Source organism: Poromitra crassiceps (genome assembly GCF_964638095.1).
Source record: "Poromitra crassiceps genome assembly, contig: HAP1_SCAFFOLD_304, whole genome shotgun sequence".
NCBI lineage: Eukaryota > Metazoa > Chordata > Actinopteri > Beryciformes > Melamphaidae > Poromitra > Poromitra crassiceps.
In genome coordinates, this window is record NW_028152097.1 from 140001 (window position 1) to 165043 (window position 25043).

The 25043-nt window shown below is 44.4% G+C and overlaps 1 protein-coding gene across 1 annotated transcript in view; it reads right to left on the reverse strand.

Moving 5' to 3' along the window:
- The window catches only part of LOC310771012 (protein EFR3 homolog B-like), a gene marked incomplete at its 3' end in the record, with an annotated part of 18236 nt that extends 9099 nt beyond the window's left edge, over positions 1-9137 (reverse strand). Inside the window, exons 1-4 of the mRNA XM_083663696.1 lie at positions 8990-9137; positions 2864-2940; positions 2429-2556; positions 1124-1274 (exon numbers count right to left, since the gene is read on the reverse strand). Coding sequence (XP_083519822.1) covers positions 1124-1274; positions 2429-2556; positions 2864-2940; positions 8990-9122 — 489 coding nt within the window. The 5' untranslated portion in view covers positions 9123-9137. The remainder of the gene's footprint in view (positions 1-1123; positions 1275-2428; positions 2557-2863; positions 2941-8989) is intronic.
- Between the last annotated feature and the right edge of the window lie 15906 nt (positions 9138-25043).

A 25043-nucleotide genomic window follows, 5' to 3' on the forward strand; every position in this document is an offset into this window, starting at 1 on the left:
CCATAGTCACTTGGCCTATGAGAACAATTGCAGCAACACGACCAATCATGTGACGCGCTATACCGTAAAACCTCTAATAGGGGCCCTCTCCCCAATTGCCGCCGAGTCTCCAATAACCGCAGGGGGTCAAACTCAATTTTGCATATAAGCGCCGGTCTTCCCTTAACAGCCGGGAGCGGTTATTAGAATAAATATGTTTTTTCTCCCCCATTAGGCCTACGGTATGTTTTTGTGTTGACTGAATTCAGTCACTTACGGTAATGACCTGTGTTTTGGAGGAAGTCAGGCGGAAGTCAGTCATGCTCTTTCTCCCCCTGTCAGACAGTTTTATATTTTATTCTGACATGTATTGGAAACTTGTCTTGGCGTCTACCTATTTGGTAAGTCTGCTTGTTTGTCTAGTAGTGCTGCAGTGCTGTTTCGTTAGCATTAGTTTGGTAGCTAACGTTAGCGTGCGTTCTACAATGACGTTGCTATGACTTTCCAATGAAACACTAGTCTCGCTGGTCAGCGTCCCCTCCCTACTCACGGAAGGGAGAGGAGGCTGGCCATGGGCTGGCCAGCGAGACTAATGAAACACAAACAACTGAATGTGTGAGCGGTAGGCTAAGGTTCCTTTTTTAAAATATGGTATGGCTGTTTGGCAGAGGGATTAAGAGGAGAGCAATGAACTGATACTGTAACGTACTGGTAGTTGGATGATGATGATGGTGATGAAGGCAATACTAGGCAGTACAATACTAGGCATGTTCAAAAATCAACTGTCTGTACTGTCTCTTGTGTGTACTAAGTACTATCTCACTGGTTTAAATAAGCAATTTGATACTTTACATTTTTTCTGACCAGAAATTCTGTGCAAAAAATAATAATCGCCTGGGTCATTTTCGTATAATAAAGAAATAACCGCCTGACTCCAATTGCCGCCTGGTCTCCTTTAACTCGATTTAGCATAACTATATTTTTCATGCATAATCCTATGGATGTCCTGCAACACGAGCGATCAGTGGGCCTGCGTAACTTAAGCCCCTGCAACACACATTTGAAAACTTTGAATTAGGTCCCAAAGGTTGGTTGCTTGTTATGGTTATTGAAACAACTTGGTGCGCATGTGTGGTGTACGCACAGAGTTGGTTCCCATGACGACGAGGCTGGGTCTCTCGTGCTGCAGCAGCTGCCTCAGAGTGCACAGGAAGCTCTCCACCAGCAGGTTGATGCTCTGAGCGTGACACGCCACCAGGAGGAGCTCCAGAGCCTCCAGAGCTATACACACGTATCTGCAAGCGCACACACACACACACACACACACACACACACACACACACACACACACACACACATTCATGCTATAATTGGAGAGCTGATGGTGCACAGTTGCACGGGCACACAGTTGCCCAACTGTGAATTGCACAACTGTGATGTCACTCGAGCAGTTGTGATGTCATCAGGGATGTCACTCGAGTAACTGTGATGTCATTAGTGGTGTCCTCCATATTGAGTCAGAGATAGGGATTTGGATTTGCAACTTGGACTCGAGTTGCACTTAAGTCGTACCCACACAGTGACTTGAGACTCGACTCGGACTCGAGATTTGGCACTCTGAACAATCTTCTTTTGTGGTGCATTAACATTAAGGAAATGTCTACTAATAATAATGTCAACTAATCAATGCTGATAGTGTATGCTTGCTGATAGATAAAGGAGTGATGATAATACAGTACATGTGAATTCCTTCGTTTTTGATATGCAGTGTTCTCAACAGACCAGATGGCATGCAGCAGATGAAAGAACGTTCATCCATAAGAGACTTGAGACTTGACTTGGACTTTAGCTCAAAGACTTGAGACTAACTTGACTTGGACTTCCAAAAAAGTGACTTGTGAGCATCTCTGTATGTAGACTACATACATACTTGCCCCGAGCCCCCGCTAATTTCCTACCCTGCTATGTAGTGGCTACCAATGACAGCAGATACCTTGCTAACTGCTTGGCATTCTCTTAAGGCCCAATTATACTCCATTATATTTCCATACGAAAATGAATGCATCCATTTCAAACGGTGTAATCACCACTGCCCACAGACCTCCATGCGTCTTTCACCTTGGTATCCTGTTAAGCAATACATCCACCAGTGGGCAGTAGAGAGTGAAATGTGTGAGTGTGCGTGTGGTTCTGCTCTGTTTCATGTGTATCCGTAAGCCTTCAGAGGACAGAAATACGCACAAAATGAACACGTGGACAGAAGGCTCTGTCCGTCTCCGTCTCCGTCTTTAATGTAGATTATATAATTCGACCAGCCGTCTGAAGGCCCCTAACAACTAGCTCGTGCACATGACCCAAAGTTCTCGCATAGGGTGGCCAGCTCAATGTTATTTTGGGGGGAAGGGGGGAGGGGGGTGTACCCGTAGCGAGGGGGGGGGGGGGGGTGTACCCGTAGCGGTGTCTGTTCAGCTCTCTGGTCAGACGCTCACACAGATAGGCGGCGATGCGGTCCAGTTTTTCTGGCGCGGACAAAGCGAAGAACGTCAACTTCTCCATGTTAGCCTGAACCAGACCATCCTGCATGCACGCATGCATGCATGCATGACACACACACACACACACACACACACACACACACACACACACACACACACACACACACAAAGAACTAAAGGTTTAAATTACTTCCACACTGGCTTCACTTTTCAGAAGCGGAGGTTGCCCCTTTGTTCCTTTGTAAAATTCTGTAATGTTAGATTAGAAGTGTTTTAATTAGTTAACTTTTGTGAGACAGCTGAGCTGAGAGATTAATTGCAATGACACCCATCCAGGGTTCCCACCAACCAATCAGAGCAGACAGGAAGTGACACGTGTGTGAGCTTACCTCCGGGTCTTCTGGGAAAATGTTGTCGACCAGCCGCTTGTAGCGTGGCCGCAATGCTCCACAACACCCACACACACCTAAGAGAGAGAGAGAGAGATAGAGAGATACAGACACAGACAGACAGACAGACAGATAGACAGACAGACAAACAGACAGAAGTTGGTTTCCCATCCAAATGTATTGCAAATTTCAACAGAATTTTCATAAAACCTGCAAAAGAAAATGTGAAATTATGCATGTTTCCATCCACTACTGTTATGCGGATATTAGGAGATGGTGTTGAGGACGCAGCCAGTTGCTGTCTCAGCCTCTGCTGATTTACACCTGATACGTGCTGTCGTCTTGCAGGCAGGGACCGAGGCCGAGCCATGAAAAACATCTATTTATTTAAAGTGTCTTGGTTACAAAGCTACACCTTAAAATGGATTACCAGGCGCCACTCATACAATCCAGTGAGCAGTTACTGTAAGTGAATAAAATGTTAGTTCTAAGTGAGTCAGTCGTCTGTTAGTCTCGCAGTCTTCAATTAAAACACACTGTGGCAGGCGCTCTAAACCTTCACATTCTGCCTAAATATGTGCTGCTTAAGTGGTCTTAGTGTATGGCAGCCTGTAGAGTGCATCCTACAACAAGCCTTCACCACGTTTTACAGCTGATGGGGTGTTAACTTGTGCAAGTGAACAAGGCAACATGAAACTGCATGGTTTTTGAATGGAATTTGGTTGAACGTGAGCCTATACAGAAGATGAGCTGAATCTGTTCACTGCACTTAGTCGCATTTACCTTTTATCGATATGCCAACTTTTCCACCTTCCCCAAGCATAAACACCTTTTTTGAGTTGGATGATTATGAGAAACTTGAATTGTGTTTGAAAAAAAAAGGGAACCTTCTTCATAGGAAGTTGTATCTGCCAGGCCTGGGAGCAAAGGCAGAACATTTTGTTTAGAAAGTGATGTAATGATCTGTTTTGTTGCTTCAGGAATATGTTGACTTGTGATTTAGACGCACCACTAATGTATTGTGAGAGAGAGGCGGGCGAGTATTTACATATTTACATTACATTTATATTACTCTCTGTCTCTGACTCTGTGTGTGTGTGTGTGTGTGTGTGTGTGTGTGTGTGTGTGTGTGTGTGTGTGTGTGTGTGTGTGTGTGTGTGTGTGTGTGTGTGTGTGCGTGCGCGTGCGTGCGTGCGTGCGTGCGTGTGTGTGTGTGTGTGTGTGTGTGCGTGTGCGTGTGCGTGTGCGTGTGCATGTGTCTCTCTCTCTCTCTCTCTCTCTCTCTCTGTCTGGGGGGATTAAAGGTGAAGCAGAGACCAGAGAGCCATCGCTCAGCAACCTCCATCCCATAATTCACACACTACAACAGTAATCCTGTACTACATGTACAGTAAGCTGCACCGCAGCAGCCGGTTGTATAACATCTGTATTGCAGTCAGTGTTGCAGAGTAGTCCAATTCCTAGTTTTGCAGTAGTGGGTAGTTGGGTGGTAGTTTAACTACATTGAAATCTCAGGAGCTTTTTCAGTAGTGAACTACTTTGGGTCATGTAGTTTACTGTAGGTAGTTAATTAAAAACTACATTTCATACTATTCTCATGATGTTTTTTGCCATACAATATGGCACAATGCCACAGCTCATTGGCCACAGTTGTGATTTAATGACAAGCACCCGCTATTTGATTAAAATCACCTGTGATTTCACCTGTGATCACCTGAGAAATTTAGCAATTTCCAGATTCCACCTCAACAACTGGTCCTTAAAACAGGCTGCTTAAGTGAAGATTGGCCGCCCTAGTCCCTAAATCAAACGCAACTACACTTTACTCAGTGTCAGTTCAGCTAGTCCCTAAATCAAACGCACCTACACTTTACACAGTGTCAGTTCAGCTGTACTCTACCTTTAGTAGTTAAGTCATAGTTACATGACTACTACATACATCATATTTTTTGTATTGTGATGTTGCTAGTAGTTCAGTAAAAAACTGTTTTAAAGTAGCTTCCTAACACTGCACACTTTACTGAAAGCTTCATGATAAAACTGATCAGAAATTCAATTTGTCAAACTTTATTTTATTTTTATTTTTATTCATTTTTTACAAATGGATGTTTTTTATCTTCAGTGCAAAATCAGATGAAAGCAGAATAAACATCTGGTTTAGTCACATCATCATACACAACAGCTGGATACATCTAATGCATGCAACACTAACGAGACGATGCAACAACTGCCACTCAAGATCTGTAACGCAACGCCTGCAATGCAATAGATGCAGTGTAACTCCTGCAACATGACAGAATATAAAACATGTCTTACCGTACATGAAGAAGAGACTGCTACCACTGACATTCACACTGTCACCATGACACACACACAGGCAGTGACACACTGGTTAATCTCACTCTCACACACACATGCGCACGCACACACACACACACACACACACACACACACACACACACACACACACACACACACACACACACACACACACACACACACACACAATCATTCTACAAACCCCCCTCGTCCTCTCTCTCTGTCTCTCTCTCTCTCTCTCTCTCGGCCATCCTAATTGAAGGTTGTTGATGTAGGCTGGGCTGGGGGCTTTGCTGCTAGTGCTTGACTGGAGGTATAATTGTGAGGGGCGACGTTCTGAAGTTCTTCCAAAAATGTGTAATTTGTGATTGTATTTATTTATTGATCATGGACAATACAAGGTTAATGTGGCAGTTAGTCAAGGGGATCATTTTTAACTGTCGTCCCTGCAGCCAGATGTCATTAGCAAAACATAAAGCAGGTTAGTGCAACATAAAGCAGGTTAGTGCAACAACAATCTGGGAACCCATCGGTTAAAACAAAAATAAATCTCTAACCTCTGGGGGCAGCAGCCCCGTTTCAATGTGGTGCAACAGGAACTCAAGAGGCGCGGTCGGCAGCGGAAGAAAATCCCTTCCCGCTCCCTACAAGCTCTGCCATTGGCTCCAACCGACCGGCTCCGCCCATTAATTAATTAATTTTCCTCTCCCTGGGTGTCGCTCTCAAATCCGTCCGTCGCTAACAACTCTAGCTCGTTGCTAGTAGCAAGTAGCAACTTGCTACACGCTGAAAATGGTAAGTTTTGACCACACACCGGTCACGTTCACTTCATTTTGATCGGGTAAAGCGCAGCATGTGAGCGCTGTTACACCCCTTTTGACGGAGCCTGCTGACAGATTTCCAATGCAAGTCAAAAGTCTGTCTCGAGAGATTAGTGCAACAATAACAATGAGCTAGCAATAGACCAAAAGTAGCCATTCTCTAAAGGGAAAGATAAACATGTCAGAGGTAGACTACAGGCAGAATGCAGGTTTAAGTTACTTCTGCTATCGCACTGAAGGGAGCTGAACTCACATTGTCAGTAGAGCATGATGGAGGCAGGAGTGGAGACACCTCAAGGCCTGTCTGTCTCCTCTGACCTGGTAGACACCTGAAGACCTGTCTGTCTGTTCTGACCTGGCAGACTCACCTGAAGACCTGTCTGTCTCCTCTGACCTGGCAGACTCACCTGAAGACCTGTCTGTCTGTTCTGACCTGGCAGACTCACCTGAAGACCTGTCTGTCTGTTCTGACCTGGTAGACACCTGAAGACCTGTCTGTCTGTTCTGACCTGGCAGACTCACCTGAAGACCTGTCTGTCTCCTCTGACCTGGCAGACTCACCTGAAGACCTGTCTGTCTGTTCTGACCTGGCAGACTCACCTGAAGACCTGTCTGTCTGCTCTGACCTGGCAGACTCACCTGAAGACCTGTCTGTCTGCTCTGACCTGGCAGACTCACCTGAAGACCTGTCTGTCTGTTCTGACCTGGCAGACACCTGAAGACCTGTCTGTCTGCTCTGACCTGGCAGACTCACCTGAAGGCCTGTCTGTCTGCTCTGACCTGGCAGACTCACCTGAAGACCTGTCTGTCTGCTCTGACCTGCCAGACTCACATGAAGGCCTGTCTGTCTGCTCTGACCTGGCAGACTCACCTGAAGGCCTGTCTGTCTGCCCTGACCTGGCAGACTCACCTGAAGGCCTGTCTGTCTGCTCTGACCTGCCAGACTCACATGAAGGCCTGTCTGTCTGCTCTGACCTGGCAGACTCACCTGAAGACCTGTCTGTCTGCTCTGACCTGGCAGACACCTGAATGCCTGTCTGTCTGCTCTGACCTGGCAGACTCACCTGAAGACCTGTCTGTCTGCTCTGACCTGGCAGACTCACCTGAATGCCTGTCTGTCTGCTCTGACCTGGCAGACTCACCTGAATGCCTGTCTGTCTGCTCTGACCAGGCAGACACCTGAATGCCTGTCTGTCTGCTCTGACCTGGCAGACTCACCTGAAGACCTGTCTGTCTGCTCTGACCTGGTAGATGAAGACCTGTCTGTCTGCTCTGACCTGGCAGACTCACCTGAATGCCTGTCTGTCTGCTCTGACCTGGCAGACTCACCTGAAGACCTGTCTGTCTGCTCTGACCTGGCAGACTCACCTGAAGACCTGTCTGTCTGCTCTGACCTGGTAGATGAAGACCTGTCTATCTGCTCTGACCTGGCAGACTCACCTGAAGGCCTGTCTGTCTGCTCTGACGTGGCAGACTCACCTGAAGACCTGTCTGTCGGCTCTGACCTGGTAGACTCACCTGAAGGCCTGTCTGTCTGCTCTGACCTGGCAGACTCACATTAAGGCCTGTCTGTCTGCTCTGACCTGGCAGACTCACCTGAAGACCTGTCTGTCTGCTCTGACCTGGTAGACTCACCTGAAGGCCTGTCTGTCTGCTCTGACCTGGCAGACACCTGAAGGCCTGTCTGTCTGCTCTGACCTGGCAGACTCACCTGAAGACCTGTCTGTCTGCTCTGACCTGACAGACACCTGAAGACCTGTCTGTCTGCTCTGACCTGGCAGACACCTGAAGACCTGTCTGTCTGCTCTGACCTGGCAGACTCACCTGAAGACCTGTCTGTCTGCTCTGACCTGGCAGACTCACCTGAAGACCTGTCTGTCTGCTCTGACCTGGCAGACACCTGAAGACCTGTCTGTCTGCTCTGACCTGGTAGATGAAGACCTGTCTGTCTGCTCTGACCTGGTAGATGAAGACCTGTCTGTCTGCTCTGACCTGGCAGACTCACCTGAAGGCCTGTCTGTCTGCTCTGAGCTGGCAAATACTTGAAGGCCAGGAGGGTTAGGTCAGAGGATAATACTCTCTAAGCCCTCTAGGGGCAGTGTTCCTCAGCAGCACAGAGGGAATTCACAACATAATCGATGTTAAATGTGTAGATCTCTCTCTCATTCCATCTCTCTCTCTCTCTCTCTCTCATATAACTGAATTGACAGGGGGAGGTGTCAGTTTGTGTGGGCGTGTGCTTATGTGTGTGTGTGTGTGTGTGTGTGTTTGTGTGTGTGAGAGAGAGAGAGAGAGAGAGAGAGGTGGGGGATTAACCATGTAGTGTCACTGCCTGTGTGTGTGTGCGTGCATGCGTGCGTGCGTGCGTGCGTGCGTGTGTGCGTGTGTGTGTGTGTGTTTGTGTGTGTGTGTGTGTGATCCAGGCCATGTGAAGCAGCTCAGCCTAATCTGTGGATTTATAATTCCAGAAGAAACAACAGAAGCAGAAATGTGAAAGCCTGCGTCCAACACATAAAGAACTGTTCAGGTTTTTCAGGTCTCTGCTAGCATTATGGGTGGTTACTATGGCCCAACAAACTGACTAGTGGATCTCTTTGGATCTCACCTGCAATTACCACTCGCCACCATAAGTGTCACCCAAGAGAACAAAACTGATATTTTAGAGATTATCACTTTAAAACTGAAGTCAGAACTCAGAACTAAAAAATAATAATATCGCAAGTGGCCCTAATCCTCTTCGGCTTTTAAATTGTGTGTGGTGTTTAAAAAAATTAAAAATTAAAATAAATGTTTCAGGCGACCCCAAAGTGAAAGTGAAAACGGGACTTTCAGGTCATGGCTACAGTAGACCTACTGTAGTAATAATTGAATGAATTGAATGCATTTTTATTTTTGGGCGAATTTATGGAATTTGAATACAAATGTAAAAAGTCAAAAGTCAAAGTCAAATGTAAAGTGGGCCCAATGTGAAAGTGAGTAAGTTTACCTCCGGGGGTCTGATGGTCCAGCACAGCGCTGCAGTCTCGCACCAGCCTCCGAGGAGCCTGAGATACGGTCGGCATGGCGACGCCTCTGGGAAGAGACATGTTGAGCAAGGCAGCAGTCGCCCCCCGCGGCATGCTGGGTAAACTGGGAAGCGTCCGTGGCATTGCCATGGGAGCTGTGGATGGAGAGTAAAAGATAAGGTGCAAGAGAGGCAGAGAGAGAGACAGAGAGGGAGAGACAGAGAGGGAGAGACAGACACACACACACACACACGCACACGCACGCACACACACACACACACACACACACACACAGAGAGCCACAGAGAGGGGGAGAGAGAGACAGAGAGAGAGGTGAAATGTAGAAAAAGTTCAGCTCAAACCTCTCACCCTCCTGCATCCCACATTCCTCCAAACCTTAACTCCTTCACTTCTGTTTCACCTCCTTCCCCTCTCTCTCCCTCCCTCTCTCTCTCTCCCTCTCTCCCTCCCTCCCTCTCTCTCTCTCTCCCTCCCTCCCTCCCTCCCTCTCCCTCTCTCTCCCTCTCTCTCTCCCTCCCTCCCTCTCCCTCTCTCTCCCTCCCTCCCTCCCTCCCTCTCCCTCTCTCTCTCTCTCTCTCCTGTGACCTATGACCGAATCACGGCTCATCGCTACCACAGCTATACCGGCCCAGTTCAGCCCGGTAACATTTGATGGGCGCCATATGGCTCGAATCGCCGGTTACGTTTAGGCAACACACGCGCCTGGTTGGGTTTAAGCCAAAAATAGGACAGAGTGATATGGTTCAAATCAATATCATGATAATCACAAGAATCTTTCTCCATATCAATACTGTTGTTCATGCTATGGTTATTGAGGATGATATTTAAACTCAGTTCATGGAAATAAACAAATCCTCCAACAACAAAGGATTCTCTGACAGGAATAATTCCCATAGTGTAACACATCTACCACTTCACAGAGGTTAACTCAATAGACTAGCCTATTGTTTTTACTGCTGTAGTGTGTTGGTCATAAAGTAGCAAATGTAACTGCTTTGTTTGTGGTCAATTCTTAAAAGACTAAAATATTAATATTTTCAGTATCAGTTTTTACGTACAGCCTCTGAGGTCCTGTATGCTTATATCATTAAAAAATAAGGTATGAAATAGGCTACTATTTTTAGGGAGTCCATTCAATTCTATCCATTCCAAGTATTTTTTGCTAATTATTATTTTATATTATTATTCTGCAAACTTTACTAGAGAAAAAAGTTCAGTAGGCCTATAATTTCAACAACTTTAACAACTTTTATGATTAGGCAATTAAAACATCTTCGTTTGAGTTAGGCTTTATACAAAAACATTAAATGTGACTTACATTTGAAATGTAGACTTTGAACACGCTGGGGATCGAACGCGGCTCTCCGGTGTGAAAGGCGAGTGTTTACGCTCTCCATCCACCCCGACCACATCGCCAATGGACGTTGATATACACGTAACCTACCTAGAAACGTGATATCCAATGTGTTTTTGGTTCAGAAACGTAATATTCTACGCACTGTATCTGTGGATTTCGGAAACGGAGACTGCCAACATCTTATTTTGGCGACCAGGCTGGACCTGCTTGTTGTTCTGCTCTCTCTCTTTTTCTCTGACAGGGAAACAGGCAGATAGACAGACATACAGACAGTCAGGCGGTTGTTATGTAACACCGTGATGCTGGGCTGATCGATAATCAATGGGCCTGATCGATGGCACTCTGAGGCCACAGCAGGGCCTCGTTCCCACTGGAAACACATGAGACAGACTGGACTTCTCTGGAACTGAATTTTTAGATGATCACATTGTTTCACTCTGGGATGACACAAGATACATGTGTGAATGCCATATATATATATATATATATATATATATATATATATATATATATATATATATATATATATATATATATATAGCATGAGAGCCAGTGTGTTGTGGCAAATATATCCCGCTGCTCAGTTGTTATCCCACTCGGCCTGCGGCCTCGTGGGATAACAACTGAGCAGCGGGATATATGCCACAACACTCGAGTGCTATATTGCTTTTATAAAACGGTTTCCAAGTATGATAATATAAATATAATAATAATACTATAAGTCCGACTGGCATGGTATTCTGATAGAGTCAGTTGAAACACTACTGTAAGGCGGGACCTCTAGCAAGAAGATAGACGTGCGGGTGATTTGATTGGATCGTTCTGGAGACTGAAGTCGACATTGGCCAATCCTGGCGCTTGCTGAGAAGCTGAGAGCTTTTTGCAAAGCCTGACACCAGAGCCGTATGCCGACACCAACTAACGTTACGTCTTATTTAGAAATGCGGGGTTAAGAGTGAGGGCGTGCGAGAGAGGGGTTAAGACATTAGCCCGCGTCTATTCTTGTACAAAACATCACTTTCTGCGAAGTATTAGTAAAGTTATAAGCGAAGATCGATTCACAAGGATCTGACAGCTGTCTCCGCCATTTGTTTTTTCTACACTGTCATTTGAGGTAACCAAAGCCTTTTAGTAAGAGTTGCCATGGCAACTCAATAACCCATGGCCATGGGTTATTGGAGTGGGTTATTGGATTTATACAAAGGCTGTGAACCAATCAGATTGCTTGATTTGAGAGAGCCGTTTTATAAATATATATATACTGTATATGTATGACAAACTGAATGTAATAACATTTTAAAACCGTATATATTCATTAGACTGAACCAGCAGCGTAACTACCATATATGCAGGGAACGCGACTGCATCGGGGCCTGGCGTGCTTGGGGCCCGGTCGTCCGGCTCGTGTGTGGCTGAGCGTCGGCCGGGCCCCTGCTGTATATTGCAGAGTGTGCACCGGGCCCCGCCCAGCTCGGTTTGAATCTGTGTCTGGACTGGTGTTCTGTCACCAAAATGTGTTTTTAATCTGTGCGTCTGCCTGGTCGGTGTGCTGTCACCAATATGTTTTCATCTCTGGTGCGCCGTCACCCTTTTCATCTCTCTGGTCTGGACAGGTGCGCTGTCACCCAAAATGTATTGCCTGTCAAGGTGCTTGTGATTGTTTTTATTGCTTGTGTTTGTGATTGTTTTTATTGCTTGTGTGGACCCCAGTAAGACTAGCAACCACTTTGTGGAAGCTAATGGGGATCTGAATAAAGAATAAAGAATAAAGGTGCGCCGTCACCGAATTGTACAGTTGTCATCATCTCTGTTATGGTGCGCCCACACCAGATTTTGTCAGTAGCTTATCGGGGCCCGGTTTGACCATCTTGCATCGGGGCCCGGGGCTGACTCGTTACGCTGCTGGACTGAACAGACAACAGGGTTTTAGTTCAGATAAACAGCCAACTTACGAAGAAAATGCCTGGCTCCGGCTCATACTGTAAATGCAGCCAATTGGATGGGATGGGCTTAGACAGAACATCCACAGGCGATCTAAGCTATAGTTGGGAATCACTGGTTTACATCACCCTGGGGATTGAAAGACTGGTTTGCATTCTCTTATAGAAGTCAAAACCAAAAGAGAAATGTATCTGCTGACCGAGACAATGAAACTCATTTGCCATCACTGCTTGTTGTGAAACAATGCCCTTAAAGCATAGATGAAACACGTTCACTCAGGAAGTTCAAACTCCAAAATCCCCCAAAAGCTATTTCCCTCAAATGTCTGCCAAAGAAAAAAACATCGTAGGGTCTACATTTAATCTGAATCCCAAAACTCTACGTACACGACGGCACACATTCTTCCTCCAGTGGTTTCACTAATCGCACACACACACCCAAGAACATGCATACAAAACAGTACCCTGATTTTAAAAAGTGCACAATAGCGTTAATAGAGAACCAAAGTGGAACATCACTTCCTGCTTCAGCAGTGTACCAGAGATTTTCATCTGCCATTTATTTTCCCATAGACATTTCATAAAATGCTTATAAAAATAGTTTTACTTGTTCACATCAAACGGTTCAGATATATTTAGAAACAGGAGAGACCGCATAACATTTCACTCGGACCAAAACGTTTAAAAAAAAAAGCGGGTTTAAAGAAAATATTTTTTCGATGTTGTTTTTTTTAAGTTTTGGTCCGAGTGAAATGTTCTATGGTCTCTCCCGATTCTAAATATAGCTGAACCGTTTGTTTTGACCAAGTACAACTATTTTTATAAGCATTTTACGAAATGTCTATGGGAAAATAAATTGCGGAAGAAAATCTCTGGTACAGTGCTGAAGCAGGAAGTGACGTTCACTTTGCCTCTCTATTACTTCCTACAAATGTCAAAGTTTTCCACTCAATACGCAACTTGCGTAGTGAGTGTATAGGGCCGACCGCTGCCCAGCTCTCAAGCAGGATGTGAGCTATTTCTATTTACATTGTCTTGCTTTGTCTCTTCTTTCTCTTCCTCTGCCCCTCTCTCTCTCCATCTCTTCCCCCCCCCCCTCTCTCTCTCCATCTCTTCTCCCCCCCCCCCCCCCCCCCTCTCTCTCTCTCTCTCTCTCTTTTCTCTCTCTCTCTCTGTGGGTTTATAACAGGAAGAGTTGGTGTTGTCAGTGTGTTTCAGGTAGCAGGTTGCTGAGGCAACAGGTTACTGGACGCTAGTATGAGGAAAGCTCTTATTCTACTCTGTAAGTATAATTCAATAATTATTCATATTTATAATCATCAAACATCAACAATGACTATGAGTTAACATAAGGCAGCGATGATGAACACAAATAACATTGACATTCATTTTCTCAAATGTTATTTTGCACAGATTATTTTCCTTCATAAAGCTACAAACATTAACTAATTCGATAATTGAAAAGTCATTGTTGTGAGTTTATCAAGTTTCATTAAGTTCATATAGCCTAATTTTGGATTCCCTGCATACCGACACGAGCGTCACAGGTTCGCACCCCCTTGTTACCTCCGGCTTGGTCTGGCGTCCATCATAGGTGGAGTTTGACTTTGAGCTTTGGGGGGCCACTACTGCAAGAGGTAGATGCCGAAAAAAAAAATGCCGTTTTACATTTGAAATTTTGCCCGTTTGAAGCCAGATTTAGAGGAATATGTCATTTTAAGGCTGGCATCATCATGGTCTCTCTCTAATTTATTTTTAATTATTTTATTATTAGTTTAATAAGTAAAGGAATGGAAATATTAGAATATGAGTAGAATTACAGAACATTAATACTCATTGTATGTTTAGTAATGTAATGTATATTATATAGTGCTTCACTGTTCACTGTTGCTTTTGACCGTGCTCAAAGACACTTTACAAATACAGGATAAAACAACTTTAATAAAGAGAGAAAATATTAAAATAGATGAGAGAGGGTTTTGAAGGCTTTTTTTTTAAAGATGACATAATGAGTATGAAAGACAATGAGATTTGGCCTGTCAGATGTGACTGGGGAGGGCATTCCATTTTTTTTTTATTTTTTTTGTACTGGGGGGGCCTGGCCCCCCATTAACCCCGCCCATGGTGTCCATACAGATTGGCCAAGTACAATTGGGGAGAAAAAAAAAAGGGGGGGGGGTAAAGTTCATATAATTTTGTCATAATTTTTTGCCATTGTAGAGTGTGGTTCAGAAAAAAATATGTATGTGGTGTGCACATGCACATCACACACACACACCACACACACACACACACACACACACACACACACACACACACACACACACACACACACACACACACAGAGTTGTGATCTGACTGTTGCTTCGTTCCAGTGTTGCTGAACATGCTGAGGTCTGCATCTGCTCACAGTCATGGTAAGTCCCCTCCCACATGAGTGTGTGTGTGTGTGTGTGTGTGTGTGTGTGTGTGTGTGTGTGTATGTTTATGTGTTCTGTGTGTATGTATGCGTGAGTGTTTTGTGTGTGTGTGCGTGTGTGTGTGCGTGCGTGTGTGTGTGATCACATCCCTCTTGAAGCCGTTGACAGTGGGGGAACTTTGACTTGTCCTCGGTACAGAGTTTCACAGCCGACAACTAACTACCTTCATTACATGGGGCGTGTCTCGGGGGGGTGTGCCACCCCTGAAATCTGATTGGCCACCCCAAAATCTTGAGGGTGCCGTGGCCGAGATTACTGTATTTCAGAGGCTAGTCGGCCCATTTTTAAGCCTGGTATCATTAGTGTCGGCTCCCAGACATAGAGACTGAGAACTGAATCTATGGTTTCATATGAAACTAGAATACTCAAAGCATCCATTGGTATCAACCCTGTCATACTGGTCGGTAACGGGGCTAAATAATGTTCCAAAGTTAGGCTAAGTTTTGGCGAGGGAAAAACTGGCATGGTTACTTTCAAAGGGGTCCCTTGACCTCTCACCTCGAGATATCTGCTCTTCACTCTCACTTTAAAAAGGAGCCCGCTACAGCCTGTGAAAGACAGTGTGTCGCTGTGGACGCCGGTGCCCTCAGGATATTGGGGTGGTACCTGTGTGGCCAATCACATTTCAGGGGTGCACATAGACACACCTACTTAGTTAAGTATTTTGTGTGACCTTATCTAAAGTGAGGACTATACCTTATAGAGCATTTATAAATTAGATTAAATACAATTGTTAAATACATGATAGATTAGCTTAATAAAACATTTATAACTGTTTATGATTATGAATTGCTTACTACTGCTTAGTAATGTATGAACAATGCTTTATAAATAAAGAATTCACTATTTACTAGTACTTAAGTAATGCTTAATAGTGTGCAGTTATTATAAAGTGTTACCACAACATTTTAACGGTCTTCAACATATCAAGGTCAAACAACATTGTGGGAGTTTGATGTCTTGTCACCTAGAATCAGTCAACAACACTGTGGTCTAAACCAGTGGTTCTCAAATGGGGGTCCGGGGACCCCCAGGGGTCCGTGGCACTTTGCCAGGGGGTCCAGCGAAAAGTTTTCAGGAAAATAACAATAAAAACGTTTTTTTGTTGCAAAAGCTTCATAGTTCAACGAAAATATTGTATGCTTTAAATCTAAAATTGTTCATGAATTACATTCTAATCTAACAAACCTATCAATTTAAAAAGTCAAGCACATTACCGTGGAAACAATTAAGCTTAGCCCAAAATCACAAATCAGAATGAGGGGGTCCCCTATATATACCGGGCCCCGCTATATTTTCTATCTTGTAAGGGGTCCTTGGCTGAAAAACATTTGAGAACCTCTGGTCTAAACCTCACCAGTGAGCTGAGATACTGCGTGATTTAACATGTGTGCACAGTGTGACATGAAACTCACACCTCTGCCTGTGCAGCGGAAGAAGACAATCGACAGGCTTAATATTTATTTCGGATGGAAGACTAGAACGCCGTGAGAAACACAATAAAGTCTGCAGACTCCGCACAGTGAGAATACCCTCCCGGTCCGGTCAGTTAACTGTTACTGACCGGACCGGGAGCGTAATCTCACTGTGCAGACTTTATTTCATTTCTCAAGTTTATCGGCGGTTCGTCCTGCACCTGACCCACAGGATGGATGTGTACATACATTTTTATTTTTTGACACATTTTAAACATTGACACAGATTTGAACTGCGGAATTTAAAAAAGCATGAGGCGTCACTTCTACTTCTCTGATTGGCTTACCCTCAGAACAAACTCAACCACAAATCAGAGTCTTGAGTCAGACTTCACATCCCTTCTTTGTCTGAATTAGTACTGAAGTCTCGTGTTGGTGGACATTCCCCCAGAGATAAAGTACTCATCTAAAATATGATGATGATATTGTAAATGCGGTAGTGAATGTGATTAACGTTACCGTGCTGCGTGGAAGCGGGAGGTTGTGGGTGGCTTCCACATCAGGTGCAAACATTGGATGGAAACATGGAAGTGAGCCGGGGAAAGCGACCGCATGTTGATACTGAAAAACAACTAGAACTGAACTGAACTGAAACCGATCAGATGACAGTGCCTGACACAATACAATTACACAATGTGACAATTTGTGAAGTTGTTTAAAGGGGACCTACTATGCTTTTTATGGATTTCAGTTATTTCTATACTGTTATGTCAGATATCTGCTAAATATGGTCACAGTTCCAAAACGTTAACATGTAGAAATGCTGCCTGTAAGTCAATAGCCCTCACAGAAGCCGATTAACAGCTGAACTGAGGCAGAAATAGTTGTGCTGGAAAAAACTGAAATGGAAGAACTGTGTTAGAGGGTACACGAAGGAGAATACTGTCACAGAGGAAGGAGATGATTTACCATCTAAAGAAACCAGACAATTTCACATTTGAGAAAAATAGGCAATTAATTTAATATGTGGCAATGAATCGATGAATTGACTAATTGTTGGAGCTCTTTATCAGTTTTTATAAAATTTATTTTTATGTATTGTCAAAATACGTATTTATATTAAATTTTTCGGACTAGTATTTTGTATTTGCATTTTGTATCAAAATACTTTTTGATGTATTTTCACCCATCTCTGCTAGCGCCAGAGCCTAACGCTAGCTATTTACTGTACATATATACTGTATTATCTATCAGTCGTCAGACCTATAATGTCTGAGGTCATCCCCCATTTTTACCAACAGCTTATTCTTAGGACTTGAGCACAAAATAAGGTTATATTTGTCAACAAATACAACGGTGAACAGTGTGGCTAATCAACAGACCAGGGCAAGGACATGCAAAACATGGAATATCTTAAAAATGACAAAAGACAAAACGTTTGGGTCCAGAAGTCCAATAGTTCCCCCTGGTGAAAGTGTGATCTAAAACAAAAAGCACTGTGAGGGAGGAAACTGTAGGAGGGAATTGGGTAAATATTGGACCGGATTTGTTTTCTGTCATCCAGGAAATCAATTTATTCTCTTAACTAGTTCATGGGAGCTGCTGCACCTTCCCCCCCCAATTTGTTTGTGATGTTTCAAAAGTTTGTAGAAGATGTACAGTTAACAGTTGCTCTCTCTCTCTCTCTCTCTCTCACCCAGCCTCCTTGGCCGTCTCTCCCAGTCGATCTCATTGGTTTGAGTATGAGCACATCTCTCTCAGCTGTGAGCAGAGCGGCTCTGATGAGTGGGGGGTGAGGAGATACACTGCAGACGGGTGAGACAACAAAACATCAAATAGTGCACAACACATTTTCAAATGTAGCCTACACATTTTCTCTATTTTTTTCTTAAACAAAATTGTCTTTGTCCCAGTGTTTTCTGCTGATGTTATGATGGACATCCTTCTATTGAGATATTGTCACTTTTGACTTTTACCCGCCACCCCCCGCTTCCCTTCATCAAGTGACAAGTCCTATTCATTTCCTCGTTATATCTTCTGTGTCTTGTTTTCTATGGCTCAGGATGTGTCTGTTAGTCCACCCATCAAACATGATCTCAGACAGCACAGGTCTTATTTAAAATTTGAATTCTGGACGGGTTTGGGTTTGTGCTGTTGCAGTCTGAAGCTGTCGTGGTGTGGTCAGGACTGGGGCAGCGTGGCCCCCGCCCACTGCACGCTGAACACGGTGAAACACTCTGACAGCGGTGTTTACTGGTGCCAGTCTGCACTGGGCGACAGCAGCAACACCATCAACATCACTGTCACTGGTAAGATCAGTACAATTAAATGCTGTTTTTTAAATGTTAAAGGCACACTGCAAGATTTGTATTAAAGCATTCAAAGCTGGCCCCTCCTCCCCGGCTGAGAGAGAGAGAGAGAGAGAGAGAGAGAGAGAGAGAGAGAGAGAGAGAGAGAGAGAGAGAGAGAGAGAGAGAGAGAGAGAGAGAGAGAGAGAGAGAGAGAGAGGAGGGGGGTGTCGAGCGAGCTGTAGAGCAAAGCCGACGAATCAGAGGAATAAGAAGGTATTTTCAGATTGTTTCACATCGGTTACGTTTTTAAAGTTTTGGTCCCAGTGAAATGTTCTATGGTCTCTCCCGATTCTAAATATAGCTGAACCGTTTGGTTTGACCAAGTAAAACTATTTCTATAAGCATTTTATGAAATGTCTATGGGAAAATAAATTGCGGAAGAAAATCTCTGGTACAGTGCTGAAGCAGGAAGTGACGTTCACTTTGCCTCTCTATGATGTAGTGCAGCAGGGGACACCATACTGCCATCATATACTGCATACTGCAGTTGTTTTAAGTGCGTGTCACTTTATTTGGGAAAACGTTTGTATTTGTCTTTGAAGCATTTAGCTTGTCTCTGTGTTCAGGTGGTGCTGTGATCCTGCAGAGTCCTGTCCTTCCTGTGACAGAGGGAGCTGCTGTGACTCTGAACTGCACAACCAAGACTCCCTCCACCCTGCCAGCTGAGTTCTATAAAGATGGCTCCCTCATCAAGACCGAGTCTACAGGACAGATGACCATCCACCATGTTTCCAAGTCAGATGAAGGCCTCTACAAGTGTCACATCTCTGATCGTGGAGAGTCTCCACTCAGCTGGCTGCTGATGGAAGGTAAACAATAGACCCTTTTCACGGGGGCCATTTTGTGTCGAAAAGGCAGGATGAACACAGGTGCAAGCAAAACACTAATGAGGGTTTCCATCTTCCATGATTGGAAGTGGGGGGGAGAGAACGAGAGAGGGGAGAGAGAGGGAGAGAATTGGAGGATGAACCAGTTTGGATTCAATATAGATAAACCATTAGAAACTAACGAAAATTGGTGCTGATGGAACGATATTCTATTTGAAACACACCAGTTGCGCAGTTACGCAGTGGATATCCCCATGGTGTTATGTCACAAAGCATGCGCTTACTGTAATTAGACGTTCATATACATTAGGCTATAACATACGCATGTAAAAATATTTGTTTCTTTAGGGTAGGGATGTGTGAGAATTTAAACCTAGACTATTTCAATAGCCTATATCAGAATTGTCCACTCGGGTTAAGCTATATTGCATGCGTGCAATTGCAGGGAAAGAGGTTACTGCACAACTTTCTGAAAAGTATTGTAAGTATACACCCAAAACCACAGACCTGTATGGTCGGGAATTATGTAGCCTAATAAAACCATGACAAACAAATTCTCATTTTTAAATCAAGGTGTTTTTTCTGCAATGTAGGCTATAGTTGAAAACCAACGTGCCATTCTGAAGAGGGAAGAGTATGCGCGTGCGCAAGGTTTTGGAAAGAGAGGGACATCCATGCCATGCGTAATGTATCCAAGCGAGGATTTCCTACACTGCGCGGAGAATACTGCGTGCGCTCAGGCGCAGTGGGGTTTTTAGCGCTAAGACCTGCTATTAGGTGGTCTTAAAATTGCGCACGCGCAAGGACATTTTTCCTAACATTTAGCATGGAAACGCCTGGTTTGGCATGGGCGACGCCCAAACCGCCTGGGCCACGCCTACACCTGTGTCTCTGCGCTTAGATTCCAGCGCAAAACTGGATGGTGGAGGCAGACGATAGCTTAAGACGCAGGGAAGATGGCGTAAGAGGTGTGCAAACTGATGCACAAACGATAGCGCCTGTACGACGATAGCACCTGTACGACGATAGGGCCCTTGGTGAGGTACAGCTGACATCCCTGTGCCGCGGTGTTTGTGTCCACAGCTGTCTCTCCTCCAGCCTCTCTGACCGTGGCTCCTGGTACATCTCAGCTGTTTGAGTACGAGCGTCTCTCTCTGGGCTGTGAGGAGGAGCAGATGCTCTCCGACTGGTGGAGCGTGAGGCGGTCCGGGCTGAGCGGCGGGAGGCTGTCCGTCTGCGGGGACGACTGGGGTAGTCCCACGGCCTCTGGGACTGGGTGCAACCTCCAAATTACCAAGAAGTCCGACACTGCCACCTACTGGTGTGAGTCTGCCACAGGACAGCGCAGCAACTCTGCCAACATCACCGTCCATGGTACGAGCCCAAACATCAGAGGCTTATAGACTCTTTCACAGCAACCGTTTTGAGGTGGTAAAAAGAAGGAAGTAAAGCAGGTGTAACCAGTATCATTAATTATGGTTCCATTCCGTTTCGGTGTCCAGTGCCAGGGCTCTCGTTAATGTTATTGATTACACCTGCTTTACTTCCTGCTTTACCACATCTAAGGTTGTGCTCTCAACCACAGCCCTTCTTGCAAAATGATGCATTTCCTGAAGTGTATTATCAGCTGCCTACACACTCTACTCTGAAACCAACAGTTTTGCAATGCATACACATGATACAATTTCCCCTTGCATCAGAAAAAGCAGTTATTGTTGATGGTGGTGCCAAATGTTTGGATGCGGGGTCAGCCGGAAAAGGCCCTATAGTCACTGAACAGATAGTCAGATGATGGCCACAAGGCGTCTGTAGTCGTTTCAGAGGGCAGGAGTGATGCAGGGTGTCAATATCGGCGATGAGGTGTAGGATCTGTAACTTGGGCTAGACTGACCATCATCATCTAACTGCTCATTTTGGAATTGTTCTGGTGAGAACATTTCTTATGCCTACCAGTTTGTTCATCTATCTCTCTTGTTTTCCATGTTCAGGTGGTGCTGTGATCCTGCAGAGTCCTGTCCTTCCTGTGACAGAGGGAGCTGCTGTGACTCTGAACTGCACAACCAAGACTGCCTCCACCCTGCCAGCTGATTTCTATAAAGATGGCTCCCTCATCACGACCGAGTCTACAGGACAGATGACCATCCATCATGTCTCCAAGTCAGATGAAGGCCTCTACAAGTGTCACATCTCTGGTCCTGGAGAGTCTCCACCCAGCTGGTTGGCTGTGAGAGGTGAGGAAGTTGATCTAACATCATCACTTTCTGAATTTGTCTTGCTTTACCAAGGAGGAGTTTGATTTGGCCGTTCAAAAGTGGGCCTGTCTGGGACAAGGGACTGACTGAATGTGTGAGGCGAGCAGTCGAGTGGACCCAGGCAACTGTCTCCGAGCAGAGGGAGAAACCAATCTGAAGCCTACCCGTCACGTCTACAACAACACTCTATGTTTCTATGTTACAAACACAATATAATGCAAATACAGAGGCTGAGTGCACCCAGCCCTCATAGCAGAGGACCGGGTGGAGAGTACCCCCGGCCGGACAGCCTCCTCCTAACCGAGGGAGAGGGCTGGCTGCCGCTCTTGAAGCGAACACGCCTGGTGGAGAACTCCCATTTAGAATGCCACCTTTTTCTCCAAATGTCTGCCCTGGGTCCTGTTACGCTATGTTATAATTCAACCTGCACCATGCTCTCTAAACTGACAACTGTTCCGGTTGATCTTTGCAATTAAACTTGACAAAAAGTTTGGAAACTTGATGATCATATCTCTGCTATTACTGTATCCTTGGTATTGTATCTTATCTGATATGAAAGCCTGTTCATTTCAGTTCGCAACGCTGTCTCATTCGTAAGGATCCTGCATTTGTGAGATGAGCAGCACAGCTGATTATGTGAGGAGCGCCAACGTCAAAAGTGTCAAATTGCCCTGCCAATGTCAACAGTGTATCCTGTTGTATCCTCCTATTAACTCTATTGTTTTGCATTGTTTGATGGATGATTGGATGATTGAACTCTCTATAACAATGAACAAACAAGACATAATGTGGCAATTTGACACTTTATTCATTGAACACAGTCAGGAAACTCAGTAGCGCGGGGATATGCAGCCACAACAGCCTGGCACCTCCTCCTCATGCTGGTCACCAGCCTGGTCACACGTTCTGTGGGATTTTCAAGGAACAGCTCTTTCAAAACTGGAACACTGAAAATGCTGTAACGTGCAAGTTGTTACTTTTGACTTCGGTGCTACTGGCATACTCAGCTGTGCTGCTCAGACCACAAATGCAGGATCCTTACAAATTAGTCAGTGTTGCGAAGGGAAATGAACATCAGGCTATCATATCAGATAAGATACAATACTGCTGATACAGTAACAGTGGAGATATGATCATCCAAACACAAGTTTCCAACTTTTTGTGCCATGCTTATGAACTGCAAATTAGGCTAAACAGTTTTTAACAACCTTTGTTACTCCCATCTAGATGTTCACCTGACCAGGTGTGCTTCTCTCCTTAGCTCCGCTCAAGACTCCACCCACCAGCACAGCTCCGGCCACTGCTCCCTTGCTACCTATTGACAGACTGGTCTGCCACCTAGTGGTGTTCTGCCCGTACTGCATCTCAACTATCCTAATGCTGTCTATATATTGCAACAGGCGTAGAGGTAAGAGACTAACTAGCTAAACTGACTAAATGACTAACTACTGTAAATAAATAAATTACTAGTTCATTACATAAATTACTTGCTAGCTACTGTAGCTGATTATATGACTGACTAACTAACTAAATTACGGGTTAGCTAACGAAATTACTTGCTAGCTACCTAACTAAATGACGTAGGGTTAGCAAACAACATTACTTGCTAGCTAACTAACTAAAAGGCTAAATACATAAATAAATGATGGGTTAGCTAACAAAAATACTTGCTAACCTAACTAAATTACTAACTACATAGTGGTGATCTATTTTTATTGCATCTCAACTTTCTAAATGCTGTTGTTATATTTCAATAGGCCTTGAGGCAAGAGACTAACTAAATGACTGACCTAGTTATTTATCTAAACCAACCAACTCAAAGTTTGTGGAAGACAGGAGTGAAAATTTTACATAAAAAAGGCAATTTCACATGATGTTGGACTCAGATTCAGATTAACTTTTTTGCAACATACGAGGAATTTGATTTAATGTAAGTACATATGCAAAGTAGCGTATCAATCAATGTCTGGTGGCCTGCAAAAACTCTTCACATGGGTGAAAATTAGATTTTTTTTATTTCCAATAAATTATAAACTCCCCTGCCTATATATAACGTTTTGAATGACTGAGATAGCTCTCTCAGATCAAAACTTGTGAGTATTTTAATCTGCTATTGCTATTTGTCTAAAAGTAAAATGTGAGAAAAATAACTAAACATTCCATTTTCTACAGTGGCATTCCACTAAAACCATAGGAAAATCATTACTATCCATTTTGTTTTATAATGTACAACGGAGATGAAAGTAATCAAATCACTCAAAATCTCAAAATACCTGCAAAACTCAACCTACTTTGGCTCATTGCCAACAATATGTAGCGGTGACGTGAAGGGTCCTCCCTGACCACCACACATCTTTAAAGTGATGTATGATGGTAGTGGGGGGGGGGGGGGGGTTCATGTCAGTGGGGGGACAGACCAACTAACTCAACTAAACTAACTAAATGGCAATCTATCTTTCTACTGGTGATCTATTTGTAGGCTACTGTACTATCTGAAACCTTCTAATTCTGTTTATTCTATATCCTAACACAGGCATAGCGGTAACAGACTAGCTAACAAATAAACTAGCCTGTCTAGTGCTTTAGCCTCTAGCAGGGAGAGTAATTAATTGACTAACTAAATAATTAACTAGTGGTGTTCTGTCATTGCTGCATCTTGACTCTGTTAATGTTGTCTATACACTGCCGCAGGCCTGGAGGAGGTCAGTAACTAAACAACTTTACAAATACTAACTGAATCCACCAGTCGGTCAATAAATCAAACATACAGTATGTATTTGGTGTTGATTTTAGATTATGTAGGGGAATAATCATCCTCTTGTCTCCATCAGTTCTGTCCATGTGTTAGTGATGGATAAATTATCTAATTGTCTAAATTCTCCTTTTAACTCTGCTCTGACTGCAGGAACTGGCCTGCCCGTCGCCATGGCTACAGCCACACCCAACCAGGCTGATGACAGATTGGAAGATGAGCATGATGACATGATCGCTGCCGACGTCACCACCGAGCATGACTTCTGAGACGAATGGAAGACAGTCTACACTAGGGTTGTCAATCTTCCTCTATAATCTGATTCAAATTCCAATGTTTTATTCGTTTTAATATTCAATATATTCACATTTGTAATGCTCAAATTTATATAGGCCTATGACAATACCTACACTATCAGCATGTGGCTGAATATATATCACTTTTTATTTGAAATTCAATTCAATTTGTTCGACGGTGGGGGTGGGAATAGAGGGTATGCACGTGCTGTCACAGAGGCAGAAGTCACTGCGGGGTCACGCCCACTGAGTGGCAGCAACATTCAGCCTAGATGGATAAATGACACCCGCTGCTCCAAACAGCAGGGAGGAACCTGCCAAATGTTTTGCCCATAGGTTTTGCC